At 36.4% G+C, this 15,330-nt stretch overlaps 1 protein-coding gene across 1 annotated transcript in view; it reads left to right on the top strand.

The window, feature by feature from the left end:
• The window catches only part of LOC129274152 (corticotropin-releasing factor receptor 1-like), a 37,882-nt gene extending 27,240 nt beyond the window's left edge, over window positions 1-10,642 (top strand). The window contains exons 6-11 of the mRNA XM_064108661.1: window positions 52-208; window positions 1,875-2,005; window positions 2,719-2,804; window positions 3,515-3,653; window positions 4,470-4,511; window positions 5,630-10,642. Coding sequence (XP_063964731.1) covers window positions 52-208; window positions 1,875-2,005; window positions 2,719-2,804; window positions 3,515-3,653; window positions 4,470-4,511; window positions 5,630-5,863 — 789 coding nt within the window. The 3' untranslated portion in view covers window positions 5,864-10,642. The remainder of the gene's footprint in view (window positions 1-51; window positions 209-1,874; window positions 2,006-2,718; window positions 2,805-3,514; window positions 3,654-4,469; window positions 4,512-5,629) is intronic.
• Window positions 10,643-15,330: the final 4,688 nt, after the last annotated feature.

Below are 15,330 nucleotides of genomic sequence, written 5' to 3'. Positions count from 1 at the left end.
GTTCTCCATTATCAAATTATTCATTTGATTGTCCTTTCTTTTCCGTTTCAGCCTGGATTTTGTCGGTTAATCCTTGTTCTGCTGGAGTATTTTAGTATGGCCAACATGTACTGGATGTTTGTAGAAGGCCTCTATCTAACCAGCCGGATTGCTGTCGCCGTCTTCAGCACCGAATCCAACTTTAAAATATACCTTGCCATCGGTTGGGGTAAGTAGTTTTCCCCGTCATATTTTCCAAACCATACCCCATTATGAACACACAAAGTCACATACTTTCATCGATTCATAAAATGGTTTAGTTACATGTACCATAAACAAAAAATAGGTTCATATCCACAATTGTCAAATTACTTTAGGAATGTCTGAAGTGCATACTTTCGTTTGTCTTTCAAAACAGGCCATGCAAAGATAAAATTCACGAGAAAAATTATATCCATTATATTTAGTTCATCTATTTATGCACAGTCGGTGTGGTATTTTCCGCCAACAAAGGTTCATTATTTGCAATATGGAAAGGCAAAGTGCTAATGTGAAAATGACACTTGTCTCCTAAAGACGAATAAAGTATTACTCGGGGAAATTCTGATCAAACACTGTACACGATGTATGTTAATGAACGTGTTGAAATATATTTGCTCTTGTATTATTGTTCAATCCGTTTACCATAAGATGTAGCATGTTTGACTTTATCTTAATTCGGGTTTAAATTCCCGTGTGAGCACGTCCTGTCAAACACCATTTGCCACGATTGCTGCCATGCATACCTTTAAACCAAGTCAGGGGACTAAGATAGACTGAGGACATCTGACAGGTGATCCCACAGTTTATGGCTCAAAATGAAAAAAGGCTGGAAGGGAGAAAGTGCAAATGTTTTATTCAAGATGCCCTCTGTCGGCAATGATTAGAATGCTTCCATTGATTTTTGGCAGGTACGGAATACTTGCACCCTCGTCTGAACCTGCCAAGCAACCCTGACTTTATTCGTGTAATGAGAGCAGGTTGGCATTTTATTCCGTTTATCGATACTGCCGACGAAATATTCTATTTTCAAAGTAACGCTTGATTCCAATTGGAAAACGTTTCATATCTCAAATAACATTAAATATATAAAAGAGAGAAGAGTTTGAATGTGCCTGCTGCATGAATACGAAATGTAAATAAAATGCAGGGGGATGAAACTGTGATAAATAAATAATATAAAACAATGTTGATAATCTTAGATCCAATACTGAAAGCAGAAATAATAAATGCATGAATTAAACAAAATCTTGGAAAATGGTTCTGACCCAGAATCACAGAGAAACCCAGAAACAAGATAATTGCTAAAACCCCACTGATTATAATAATTTATTGCGAACGTGTTCAGTAAAGTGAAACCGTGAAGATCAAATGAGTGAAGACACTGGCAGAAATACAAGTGGGTTTTTTTATCCATTTTTTATTTGCCTGTTTCTTATTTCTGCATTTACGTGTGATATTTAGACTCTATACATTTTTTGTTCAATCTTTGTTTATTGGGTTTCATTTTTTCTGCATGTAAATATATTTTCAAAAGTACCTGTATGTCAAACTATTTATTGGAGCCCTTTTGGTGGCCAATTCACAATATGCGGTTTCTCAGGTACCCAAATGTGCAAAAGATAAAGTAACATCTTAGATTTTTAACTTTTCATTCTCGTATTCCCTCTGTCTCTCTCTTTAACCCCCCCCCCTCTGTCTATATCTCTCTCTTACCATCTCAATGTTAAAAAAAACGTGTCTCACTTTGTCTTTTCCTACGTGTGTCTCTCTCTTCTCTCTCTGTCCCTTCGCTCTCTCCCCCTCTCTTCCCTTCCCTTCTCTCTCGCTTCTCTCTATCATTCATTCCATTACAGTTTCTCCGCTTCTGTTCACCATACCATGGGCTATCGTGATGAGCTATGACAGCCCTTCACCCTGTTGGGTCGACTATCTTGACACAGCATACATATGGATCCTCAGAGCCCCTCTAATAGCTGCACTGGTGGTAGGTATATCCACATAGATATAAAGATCCAAAATTTACCACAAGAGAGGGGTGAGATTCCCCTCCCCCGGGAAATAAAACAAGCAAAAATTATAAATAGAAAATAATAAATAATAAAAATAAAGAAAAAAGAAGAAAACAAACGATGTTGCCACTCACGAGGAACATTTGTCCGTATAGAAAATATGACCAGCAAAAAGAAGGGGGTGAAGGGCCCTAAAAAGGAGAGTATCCCTTTGCTCACTCATCCCAAGGACCGGCGCGGCGACTGTCTATATAAGGGAGAAGGTACATTTTATAGTACCATTAGCCGCGGTGGAGTTCTAGAAGTAGACTCTAGTAGAATGAACAGCTGTGGCAACAGCCGCTGACATTGTATATACATGTAGTTAATTTGAGAAAATGAACGACTTGACGTTATATCCCAAGTTTATTTCTCGTATTGTAGAATTCAAATTTAACATTATGAATATTAATGCCTTTCCCAGTCAAACCTATAATGCCCTGACGCCCATGATTAAAACACATAAGCGAACCTGTATTTCTGCATCGAGAAATGTACTAATGAGATTGTTTATTCTAAAAGTCCCTTTCTGATTTGTCTCCTCCGCTACAGAAGTGATACCTTGAGATTAATATGTACTGTACGGTTGTTTTTTTCGCTTTATTGTTTCTAATTTTCTTCCATTTCTTTTTTTGCTTTCATTCGGCAGATTAACACTTTATTCCTGATCAACATCATAAGGATTCTCATTACCAAGCTACAGGCCACTCACACCATGGAAACGAACCAAATGAGGTAATGTAGTTTTCAATTTGATTGTTCAAGTAATTTGTCGCAATTTGCTTACCCAATTTCAGTTGCGCCTTTTCAGTCCCCAAATTTCTTCTTTGTTAGATTTGATCCTAAGGTAATATCATGCCACTTGGCTATCTCTGATATTGGTTGTGAATTGTGACTTTTACCACCAGAAGATATTTTTTGTAACCAGAATAATTACGTATATCTCCAAAAAAGAAGAAAGAACAAACTATATATGGAAACAGTTTTTTAAGGCAGCATAAAAAAGTGCATTGTTTTACCTTATCATAGCCGACTTGATCAAAAGGAATCTGAACGCCGTTTGGGGAAGGAAAAAACACTAATCTTTCATAGTACTTGAGATTATTTTTGTAATGAACATTTTCTCCTAAAATACAAGTAAAATACTTTGTTATACTGTCATTGAAATAGTTTAGTAATATTGGGGAACTACATAGTCTACTCGCTCGTTAATTACATTATCCGCAAGTAGACAGCCGTGGAAATGCATAGAGAAAGTCGACTTCACGTCGACAACAAAATAATACTTTATCTGCAAAACCGTTAGAAGTCTCTTCCTGGACGTAGCTGATGTCGACTTACTTGGCAGTTTGAAAACTTCAAACGATTGATTGAAAAAAAAATGTCATTTAGACCGAGTGACATTAAAATAAAGTCATTCATTTTTTTTCTATTTTTTTGGATAGGAAAGCGACGAAAGCTGTCGCAGTCTTGTTTCCATTGCTGGGTTTGACCAATCTTATTTTCTTCTGGCATGGGAACAGTGAGAACGAGACAGAGATGAAAGCATTCACTGTCACTAATGCCGTTCTACAATCAACACAGGTAAAAAAAAATGCATTTTCTTCTTTCTCTTACCCTTTTTCTCCTTCTCCTCCTCTTCCTTTCATTTCATTTTCTTCTTCTTTTCTTCTTCTTCTTCTTTTACTTCATCTGGCCCTTGTTAATTCTAATTAGAATTTGAACAGGAAAAGAGGGGGAGAATTAAAAAGATATCCTCTAGTTAAATTTGCTGAATACTTGATGACATTTGAAAGTGATAAAACGAGAGATCATCTTAAACACTGATATCCCATTGCAATATCTTTGTGGTTAACGCATTTTCTCATTTATTTTTTTCCTCGATGTTTAAATATTTCGCTTTTGTTCTGAATATGTCAGATATTTGGTTTATTTCCGATTCGTCTAATTCTAATTCGTCCAATTGCCAACTCGTCTACTATCATTTGGTCTACCTTCAGTTCATCCACTATCCACATGGTTTAATTGCCAATTCGTCCACTCACCATTTCGTCTAATAACCATTTGGTCCAATATCCATTTAGTCCATAAACCATTTGGTCTAATTGGGCGAAATGAATGAAAAGAAAAGTGGTATTAGACCAACTGATGATTGGACCAAATGGTTCTGGACAAAATGTTGTTAGACGAAATGTTAATGGACGGAATGACATTAGACTAAATAAAAGTAGACCATGTAGTGAGTGGACGAGTTGGCAGTAGACGAATTGGCAATTTACCAGATATTTAAAATGCCTTAGTGGTGGATGGAGGGAGGGAGTGACGGGGGAGGGGGTGATAATGAGAGTGTAAATGTGGGAATTGTGTCTAACCCGTATACATCTTTTTGATATATTATAGGGTGTTTTCGTGGCGGTGATCTACTGTTTCTTGAATACAGAGGTGAGAAATCGGTTAAATTTTGTTCAGAAATCGCAAGAAAACACAGCTGTTATACAATAAATCATAAAACTCATTGCTCCCATATATTCAAAGATCATAGAATTGAAGTTTGGACGCATGGGGTTCTAAAAATAAAAGTTGGAAATGCATTAAATAATCACCATAATAGATAATCAATAAAAATAATTGAAGTTTGGACGCATGGGATTCTAGAAATAAAAGATAGAATCAAGCAATTAATTTTTTTGTTATTGCAGTGTGGAAATTGCGAGAATTTCCCCCCTTTTTTCTAAAATAATGTCGCTGTGTTATACTGTTACAGGGGAAGCAGATACAGGACCGTACATAGTGATATTTTGCACAACATTGTTATCTTAAGAAGTATACAAAAATGATTCGCTGATAGTTTGTCAAATGCTTAAATTAAGAAAGGATGAAGGAAAATGTAGGTCGCAATGAGACCCTGCCTTCCACTGAACACTGGGGCAGTTATCTGACGGAAATAGAGGGCGCCCATTACAAATCACCTGGTAAGAGAGTTGATCGAGCGCTGGTCTTCTCTGACAAATAATTGGTCGCAAGCGGCTATCACTTGCGGCTTGAACAGACAGATCAATCGCCTGAAGTATTACTAGACAAAGGCACATTGAATGGCTTTCACAATCAACATGGACTCTACGTTACAAGGAGGAACCTTTCCGAGAACGCCACCTCCTCAGAATTCAATGACCACGCACATACGCCTTCAGCCTGTCAAGTTATATTACTGGAAAGTTTCCCGTACGCAAGTTAGACGAGGGGTGTCTTGTATCTTTCTCTTCACTAAACCAAAGCTGTTTTGTCTCAACAACGCCATTATAATACAGATGGTGGAGTATCGATGTCCCTTACAACTGAGTGGGTCGGTTTAGTTCCATTAAATGTTATCATAGTGTTTAGAATAGACGGGAACGTTCCCGTCTTATTACGTAAAATTAAGGGCCATGACGGGCATTGACTTTTGACAAGCTCCTTAATTCGGAAAGCTGCATAGATGCCATAGATGCCATTACGTTTTAAGTAACACGATTCTGGTGTTTTCAGTAAACCACTTTTTCTTCCGCATTTTCCTTTCTCAGGTTCGGAAGTTGGTCAAACGCAAGGTGTTGGCAAGTCTGGATGAGTACGGTAAGCGGACTCCTCGTCGAAGTCATCAGTACCATACGACCAACGGCTCGTGCGGAGTGCCTACCACATCAGAGGTCGTCATGGCGGTGTCGTACCGGCGGAGTACGCATGATCAGTCAACGATAGCTGACCCGGACCAGTACACGGAAATGAAACCTTTTACTTCCGAGTGCGGCGAGAGCTGAGCAACCAGAGTTTGGACATAGCTTTGAATAAAGACAGAGACTAAGGAACTGTACTTGTATGGACGATTCCCATGCTTCAAGGATCAAATGCTGTTTTTGAAAGATATCCCTTGCCAAATATATGTTTGTAATGCACTTCACTGTAGCGGAAAAGCTGAAAGGACTTGTATTTATTGTAAATATAAATCATTATCATAACGATAAAAAAGACATTGGCGCACTACGTATGGAGTTGCCTGTACAAGTGCTGAATTTACAGACTTTCGTATGTCGTTTGGAAGTGTGAGAGGTACCGTACCTCTTGAGCTGCGCTGGACGCCATTTTGTTTCTCTTGACAGCTGAACGATTGGCAATCATTGGTTCGTAATTCAATGGATATTCCACCCTCTTGGACTTGGTTTTTATTGTCGAATGTTACGTATATTGTCAATGATACAAGTAGTACCGTTATACATTAATATTCCGATGTCTTTTTAAAATTGAAAACGTGGAGATTATTTTTTGTGATGAAAAAAAGTGTATTGAATACAACCACACATTATCTAAAATAACGAAGAAACGCCACGGAGTCTCAGAAGAAAATGTCTACATTTTCCTGCTCCTCTCCGCCATGGGAGTTGGAGGCTAAAACTGCGTTGGTTGGTCAATTGGGGGTTTATGTAACGTAATACATAAGCGTCACACTAGGTATTGATTTTTTATTGTTGGATTTGAGATTACTATACTGTTGCACTATTACATGATTGTAGGTATTACGTTAATAATTTATGTGATTTTGTGAATCTCGTTTCAATCGACGCGTAACTAAGTGTACATTAGTGTATTATATATAAAAATTAAATATATATGTAAATACGAATGCGAGATAACGGTTGGTCAGTCTTTTATCATGTATGTATTTTTTATGTGCCAAGTTAATGTGTATTGAAAGAGATTCGCAATTGGGAGCCTGTCCCAAAATAGTCAAAGCCATTTACAATTTATCCCCTTTAACTGTCCATGAATTTACACACTTATGTCGAACACTGCCGCCAGTCAGGCCCACACACCCTAAAGAGATGTAAAGTTGGCTTGATGTTCATTGTGTCTGCAAGGTAATGCTGACTTGATCTTGGCTTTACCTCATCTCACCCAATCTTTTCATTTTTTCTCATTTTTTTTTTTTTTTGGGGGGGGGGGGATCTGGTCCAGGTTCATGTAAGGATGTTTGCAAGAATCATAATACATATGACACATAATATTTTAAAACACAAAAGTTCAGACTCTTTGAGAACAGACTAAACGTCACTGTAAAACTTGAGGAACAGCACAACTGGACTTTCCGTTCTGATACTAAGTTCAATCTACGTAACCGGACAGTTAGCAAAACGTATACCCCCCAAATAGCGACATAAAACTCTATTAAGTTTGCTAAACTTATCTCAAGATAAGGAGGGGGGTGCCCCTCTAAGAACATATCAAATTGGCTTTGACTGAACTGACTTTTACTCGGGCACACAATTCGCTTATCCTCATAACCTATTAAATACATTATATTCTGTGATAAAGATAATGACATTAAGGAAGGATTGCTTAAGACTTAATTATATTGCATCTTATGGACTTTGCGAGGAACTAAAGTATGGAATGCTAAATGAAAGTCCCTTTTTTAATAAAGCGTTATTATATTTTCATAACCGTCCAATTGGAATAAAATACTTCCTATTTCAAGTTGATTAACCTAGTGATTGTAATCTTTATCTCGTTCATCTGTATATTTATGTTTTATCTTCCAGATCAGGGAATAAAATAATGAAGATTGGGCGTTAATGTGGTGACTTAATCCGTATTCCCTTTATTGGTAAAGCCATGTGCAAGCTTGCTCGCATGGTTGTGAAACAGACCACTTGACTGCTGACATACCTTGTGAAACGACCCCCTTGACTGATTTAATTACCAGAAAATGATCAATACACTAGGTAGGGTCCGTTGCAAAAAATGTAAATAATAACTTTTCAGTCTGTATCTTTAATACATTTCGGTATTGTGTTTTATTTACGTGAGTTGCATTCAAACCCATGTCTTTGTGCAACGTGTACCTTGAACTGATAAACTGTGCGAAGCAACACTGGACGTTTCCTTGGCCCCGTCTTACAAAGAGTTACGCTTGATCTGATCACCCTAAACTCTATGGAAATCCATTAATGTCGTATTTTTTTCTACATGAAAGTTGCACAATGTCCTTTGTAATAAAAGAAAGAGAAGTACATTGAATTCTCAAATAAATGATGAATGTATGAATATACATCATATCTAGAAAATATTTTGAACAAAAATGCATTTTAGATGTTGACGTTGCTGGCTTCCCATAGCTGTGGTTGATCGAGTCTATCGCAACTCTTTGTGTGACAGGGCCCGTGATGTCCTAGTCATACCAACGTCATCGCTTCCAGACCGATAACATCTAATGCGTTATTTGGAATGGCGCAGCACCGGTTTGTTTCTAGATTGTTTCGTTGGTGTGACTGCGAAGCCGCTGCATCGGACCTGAGAAAAATGTTTCACAACTTCTGCGCATGCGGAAAAGTCAACACTATATGTCTTATTGGTTTCCATGACGTCATTATTCCGACAAAATAGTTTGGTTCTGTGAAAACAAAGTGGCGATGTAATGACTTGGGTATTCATACTAGACCAGGGGCCCGTTTAATAAAGGACTTGCAACTGTTGTAACTTTGCCATAATGGCAACTACCATGGTAACAGGGCTCAGCAGCCAATCAGAATCAAGGTTTCCATGGTAGTGCCTTAATGGCAAAGTTACAACAGTTGCAAGTCCTTTATGAAACGGGCCCCAGAAAGTTCCGACCAATTCCGTAAATTCCTCATGATCTGATCATGAACATCATGACAATTATCAAGACTAACTGACCGGATGGACATTATCTAAGATCATTTCCCAACTTCACCTCCTAAAGACTACCATTATACACATTCGGCCCCCCCCCCTATTTCGTGATGAGGGCTGGGGGGGGGGGGGGGACTTTCCACTTTGATACGAGAATGAACCAGGAATATGATAGGGGTTTTAGTACCAGCATTGGAGTGCTGTAGCGTGATGATAGAAAACAATAACACTTAAACATTACATAAAGCTTCAAGTACTTAAAAGAAATTAATATCATGCTGTTCATTATGCTGCCGACACATTTAATCAGGAAAAATAAAGCAGTTTTATTGACGAGATCTTTTTATACTAAGAATACTAACAAACATTGAAACACAATGTGCTTCGAAATTTTAAAATGAGTGAGATTTGTTATAATTCACAACCTAAAACTTTTATTTTATGCATATAGGGGCCTTTTCACACGTGAATCTTGGATCATCATTGTAATGATGATTGCTACTCGCCTTTAGAATCATCGGACCTTTCACACGCTCACTCGAAACTGCGGTTTGAATTCGAATTCCCGAGCGAAGGCGGTATGTGTCCTTGGTGACTTGTCAATCAAAGCACTGCATCGATACGATGAGTGCATGACAATTGTATTACCAACGGAAGTGCTTGAAAGAACACGTAAGCTCCGCCCAAAAAGATGTTTTAGAGGTCAAGCCTTTCACACGTACAATTCGTAGCGTAATTTGAGCGAAACTTAACTGGAATTTACCTCCAGAGTATAATTTGGATTCGTGATTAGTGTTCGTGATTCTAGTTTGGTTTCACATGTGCTAAAATTTCGTTTTCAGTCTTACTTTTCACTGGAATTATCATCATTCAAATTACGATTTTTTTTTACCGTGTGAAAGGGCGGATAGTCATGTCAATATTTCTTTTCATCTTAGCAATCTTTTGCAGGTGGCATGTTTGCCAAACCCTCTCCCCTGCTATGAGTTTTGTCCCAAGATCCATTAATGTTTGACAGAGTTAAAGGGGAAGTTCACCCTGACAAAAAGTTTGTCGTAAAAAAAAATGCTAAAAAATTATTGGTGAGATGTTGAGGAAATTCCATCGTAGATTAAGAAAGTTATTAATAGTTACTTTAAGAATTTGATTTGCGACGTCATATATTTGCCATGAGCTGCCACATAGGTTATGTAATATAAAATGCATGAATTTCATTTTTTAATGGTTCATTATGTATACAAATAAAATCCTATCAGGAGCAGATATGAAGTGATTTATACTGGAAGTACAATAACCATTTTCATTTTTTAAAGAAAATGACAGTTTAGTGATTTTTGCACGATGCATGGAAGCTGCTCGCGTATGACGTCACAAATAAAAAAAAAATCTAATAACTTTTCAAATCTTTGATAGATTTTCCTCAAACCTTTACTAATGTTTTTAATTATTTTCTGCTACTTTTACGATTTTTCTTATCAGTTTGAACTTCCCTTTCAAGCCAGTCCATTTATGCCAAGATTTATTCCAATTACACAAAACGGGTGTCATTGCTCAAGAAGAAAGTAACAAGTTTGAATGACTTTCAAAGTATGTCATATAGCAGCATGTCAACGAACAATGTCGAGAACTCCCAATGATAACGTGAGGGATTTTCTTTAGGGGTTTAACATGAGAAAGTATATCATATTCGGAAATGAATTCCGGCTGTGAGGATGTGTTATCATTTCAGAAATTCTATTCATCTGTAAAATGCCATATAAATTGTTTTATCAATCTTGAAATGTGGTTTCTTTCTTTTTTAACTATAAATTTACATGTTTGATTGATTTATTGAAAAAAACTGTTAATTCTATTTCAATTAAAATCATATGAAATGTCAAGCACATTTTGAATTTCTTGTCCTACATTTCCTATATTTGTTACTCGTACACTGTGTATTCTTCCTCGGATGTTGTTGTTTTGTTGTTGTACAGGGGGAGCATTAGTGTTCTGGAAGGGTGGGGGTATTGTAATAGTAACATGCCGCCCCTTCTAACATTCATGACTAATATTAACGAGAAAAATGTAATACTTTCACAAAAATTCTGAATTATCTTCTAGCAATCTGGGTAATTTTTTTTCTACATGTTTAACGTAAAGTTGCTCCCAATTATTTTCTAAAATAAGTAACAATGAGGTTGTACATCGACCTCCGAGGATAGTGTAGCATCCATAACGTAGTGTTAAACGATATATAAAAAGATCTACTCATCCTTTTAGTAAGTGATGTGTGTGAGGGAGTGCATATGTATGTGCATGACTATCGTTGGACATACACGTGGGGGCGTATCTTGTTTAGATAACATTCTTCATCACATTTTAAACAGTTCTGATTTATAATGCATAATTTAAACTTTTCAAGTGTATAATATTAAACACACGCCCCCATTTTGACGGTAAATAATGAACAGGACCCCCATTGGCACTTAACAAGAGTATGTGGGTGTATGGGGGCGGGGTATGACAGCTGAGAAAGGAGGGTATTCACCGACCTTGATGGATGGGGCGCATTTATATTCAAGGAACAACCACCCTTACAAAAGAAGGGGGCATTTATCACCGAAATCCAGAAAAAATCCCCATCCATTTTTATCAAGCAGTTATAATTTCATGAAAAATGCGAAAATTAATAAATCACTAATAAACTAATTATCTAAATGGTAAATGATGGTAAAGAATCGACCGCGTGGGATCGGGAAAATAAATAATGACTTGAAAGAAAGACAATTTTACGAGTCTTTTATAAGCAAAAGATACATCGGGATACATTTTATTGTGGCAATCGCCCATGCGTAAATTGAACAACCACAATATCGTATTCAGCACGTATAAAATACATTTATGTTTTATATACAATATATACATTTTTTTTCTTCTGAAATTTCATCCAGAATAAACCATTTATGAATCACATAGCAAGCACTCACGCAGCATGGGGTTTTGTTGATCATGATTATAATAAGCAAGGATAAATGAATCAAATCTTGAATGAAGATAAATTCAATCAAAATATAAATTGAAGGAAGCAAAAATGTAAGAACAATCATCGAAAGCAGATGAAATAATATAAATGTAAGTTCTACTTTTTACGAAAACTGAGCTTACTGCATCAACAACCCTTGAATTTGAACATGGCCTCTTTTACTACTCGACGGAACAATGTTAACTTAAAATCTACAGCTTCTCTATTTTTCATTTCGATTTATTTTTTTCCAATGTTTCTGCTTTGACCTAATGGTTGACTTGAAATTAAATTTATCACAAACTACTTCAGTAATTACATGTTAGACGTAAATGAGATATAATATGAAAGATAGATCTAGCATTCTAACAATCTCACTCTTTCATATGTTCAAAATAGCACAAAACCGTTTGCTTTGTTGTTAATACGGTGGTACCTCAACACATTAATTACGCGGCGACAATTCCATGGCATGCTATTATCATTATTTTTCATTAAAAAATTTCATCTAGAATCTGTAATTAAGAGAAGTATAGGTGATAACATTCACTGAAGCAATCTGCATTTCCATGGCATTGCAATTCTGTTTTTAGATCTGTCTAAAATGGCAAAGTAGATCATTTTGGGGATCTATTCCTAAAGTGGTATCACCTACAAACAGACAACCCTGATTTGTTCAATGTTCGAATCATTAATAATAAAAAAATTGATAAAAATGTCATACTAAATTCAAAAATATCGTTCATGAAATGCCGAAACACCAACTTATATTTATTGTGGCGTTTGAATTCATGGCCGTAGTTAAGACTTCAGCTATCAGGTTAATAACTGCATAGTACTACTTCGTCAAAGCAGGACGAAAATAAAGCACATCTACCAAATACGCCAAAATCATAAATCTTAACTGTTACAGTAATGAGTCGTTTCGAATATGCAAAGGAAAACAAGAGAAACTTGTTTGTGAGGAACTAGCCTCGATTTCTGTTTCTGTTTGATGCTATGTAAAAAAAATGGGAATATTTGCTATCACTTCGCAGACGCTTTCTGTAAAGCAGAGAGTCTATTGTCAAAAGCCCTTCATAGCAAAGAAGCCTTTGTCAAAAATCGGTGAATCAAAAAAGCAGTGTCTTCCTGGACAAATGATATTATTTCACTTTTTGTCCGTTACGAATCTTAAGACGATGTGCTGCCCCGGTTTACCAACTGTCGACAATGACCTCTAGTCTGTCCACTGTGATTTGACGCGCATAAACTGTGACCTGCTCTACAACTACTATGCCTAACTCGGTTTGGTCTGGGCAGTAGGCTAAATGTTTCAACCAAACGGTCATTAGTTCAAATTGGTAGTAGACCAAGTATTACTAGGCGATCTGAAAATCAGAATATCCCATCTGCTATAAGACCAATTGGATATATTTCGAAATGGGGACTTGATTACATGCCTAGATTTTACATTAACTAAACGATTCCAAGAAAAAAAAGTACCATAATTGTATACATGTAATCGAATCACAAGTAAAAATTTGTACAATATATTATGTTAATACTATATAAAAAACGAAAGAATCACCTGACAAGCATGCCAAAGTTGTTGTTGGAAGCGAAAAATGCCTTATTTGTTGTAAGGGGGAGGGCAATTCTAGGTATTTCAAGCAGAATTATTGCATCTCGTTATACTTTTTTAAATTACAATTATTGGATAATGTTACCTTTACGAACAATGAATGCCATGTGTGTCGTGATAGTGCTCAGCACATTCTACAAATGACAAGTCGGCGAAGAAACAACACATAAATTTCAATTCATCAATTATTGTTGGGGGGACTCACCCCATTTTTTTCAATAACCATGTACAAAAATGTAAACAAAAATCATCAAATAGTGAATTGATTTGATGCACTTTCAGCTCCTCCTCCCTCATTCAAGAACGTTCCACGGCCCCCTGAATAATATATATATAATGCTTCTCCTTCTATTACTGCTACTACACTCTGAGTAAAATTTTACCCAATATTGGGTTGAAAGGGAACATGCATGTTTGCTGGGTATTTTTTTTACCCCATATTGGGGAAAATACATGTTTTAAGGATCAATATCAGCGCAACATTGCGTAAAATTTACAAAATATATGTTTTTTTTTACCCAACCAACATGCGTGTTCCCATTTTACCCAATATTGGGTAAAACTTTTGTTTAGAGTGTACTACTTTCTGTGTTAATAATAATGACATTAATAATGATAAAAATTAAAAAAATGATAAAATTAATGATAATAATCATAATATTAATAACAATAATAATACTATAATAATGACAATAATTATAATAATAATAATTTCATAATAATAATAAGAAATAATGCCATAAATTAGGGAATATCGAGCAACAAAAAGAACAAGAAGTCAATCTTGCGTACACGCACATATAAAAGTAGCAAATTAAGTAAATTATTTCACACCGGTTTTAGTCATTTCGAATGGACATTAAAAGAGACTTTGCTAGACGTTCTGGGAAATTGATCAGATAATATATAGCCTAAAAGTTGTTGAACCCCTCCACAAAATACACTTCTTCATGCCCAGGGCCGGATCCAGGATTTTTCCAAAAGGGGGGGGGGGGCAAATTCTTCGGAGGAAAATTTTGACACGCAAAAAAAATTCAACCACAAATTAAGGACATTTGACAAGCCAAAAAAAAAAAATCTTCAATTTCAAAAGAGGGGGCACACCTCTGTTTTAATGGCATTTTTACATTACAAATTTTAATTTTGCTTCTCAAGGGGGGGGGGGGGGGGCACGTGTCCGCTGTGCCCCCCCCTGGATCCGCCAGTGTTCATGCCGAGTGTAGAACGTAGACAGCAGGACGTTGCAGTCTAAAACATTGCAGAACTTTAACACTTTCAATATGTTCATTTCTAGTGGGCGTTACTAACTTTTAAGCACCGCTGTAGGTGTAGCCGTAGAAGAACCTTACATATGGAGTAAGAACAAAGGTTTAAACTTCAAATACTTTATCAAAATAAGTTTGTTTCTTAGACAAAATCAACAAGTGTCCCTTCCAACGGAACAGGTCTACACTTATTTTTTACAATGATATGGTTAAGGATATAGTTAAACATTACTCTGCGGATTTATTCCATGCTTTTAGACCTTTGAAGCTTTAATTCTTTACCTAAGTAAATTATGCAATCTATGAGTCAAAGAAACTACAAGTTAGTACACGAAGATGTGATGCACAGCACCACGATGTTCCAAGAGTCACAGTTACTAAATATTTATATTTGTATATACAGCGCGTCCCAAAAAAAATGTCCCTCTGACATAGGGCTGAATTAATTCTAAAATGTGGTAGTATTCTCAAATAAATGTTCATGAATAGAAAGATCATTTCATGATCTAGCTTCTATGAAAATTTCATTGGTCACGCTTCAGCGGTTTTGTATACACAATCTGTTACGTAACAGTGGTGCATTTTAGCCCATTCCAAGTTTGCAGCATTGATGCATTTTTGCATTGTCTATGGCATATTAACCCCCAGTTTTACATCTAGGATCTGAGCAGGGACATTTCCCTAATCATA

This window comes from Lytechinus pictus, chromosome 13, assembly GCF_037042905.1.
Source record: "Lytechinus pictus isolate F3 Inbred chromosome 13, Lp3.0, whole genome shotgun sequence".
In the NCBI taxonomy this organism is placed as follows: Eukaryota; Metazoa; Echinodermata; class Echinoidea; order Temnopleuroida; family Toxopneustidae; genus Lytechinus; species Lytechinus pictus.
Note: the sequence above shows the minus strand (reverse complement) of the source record. Positions and strands in the feature narration are given on the sequence as shown.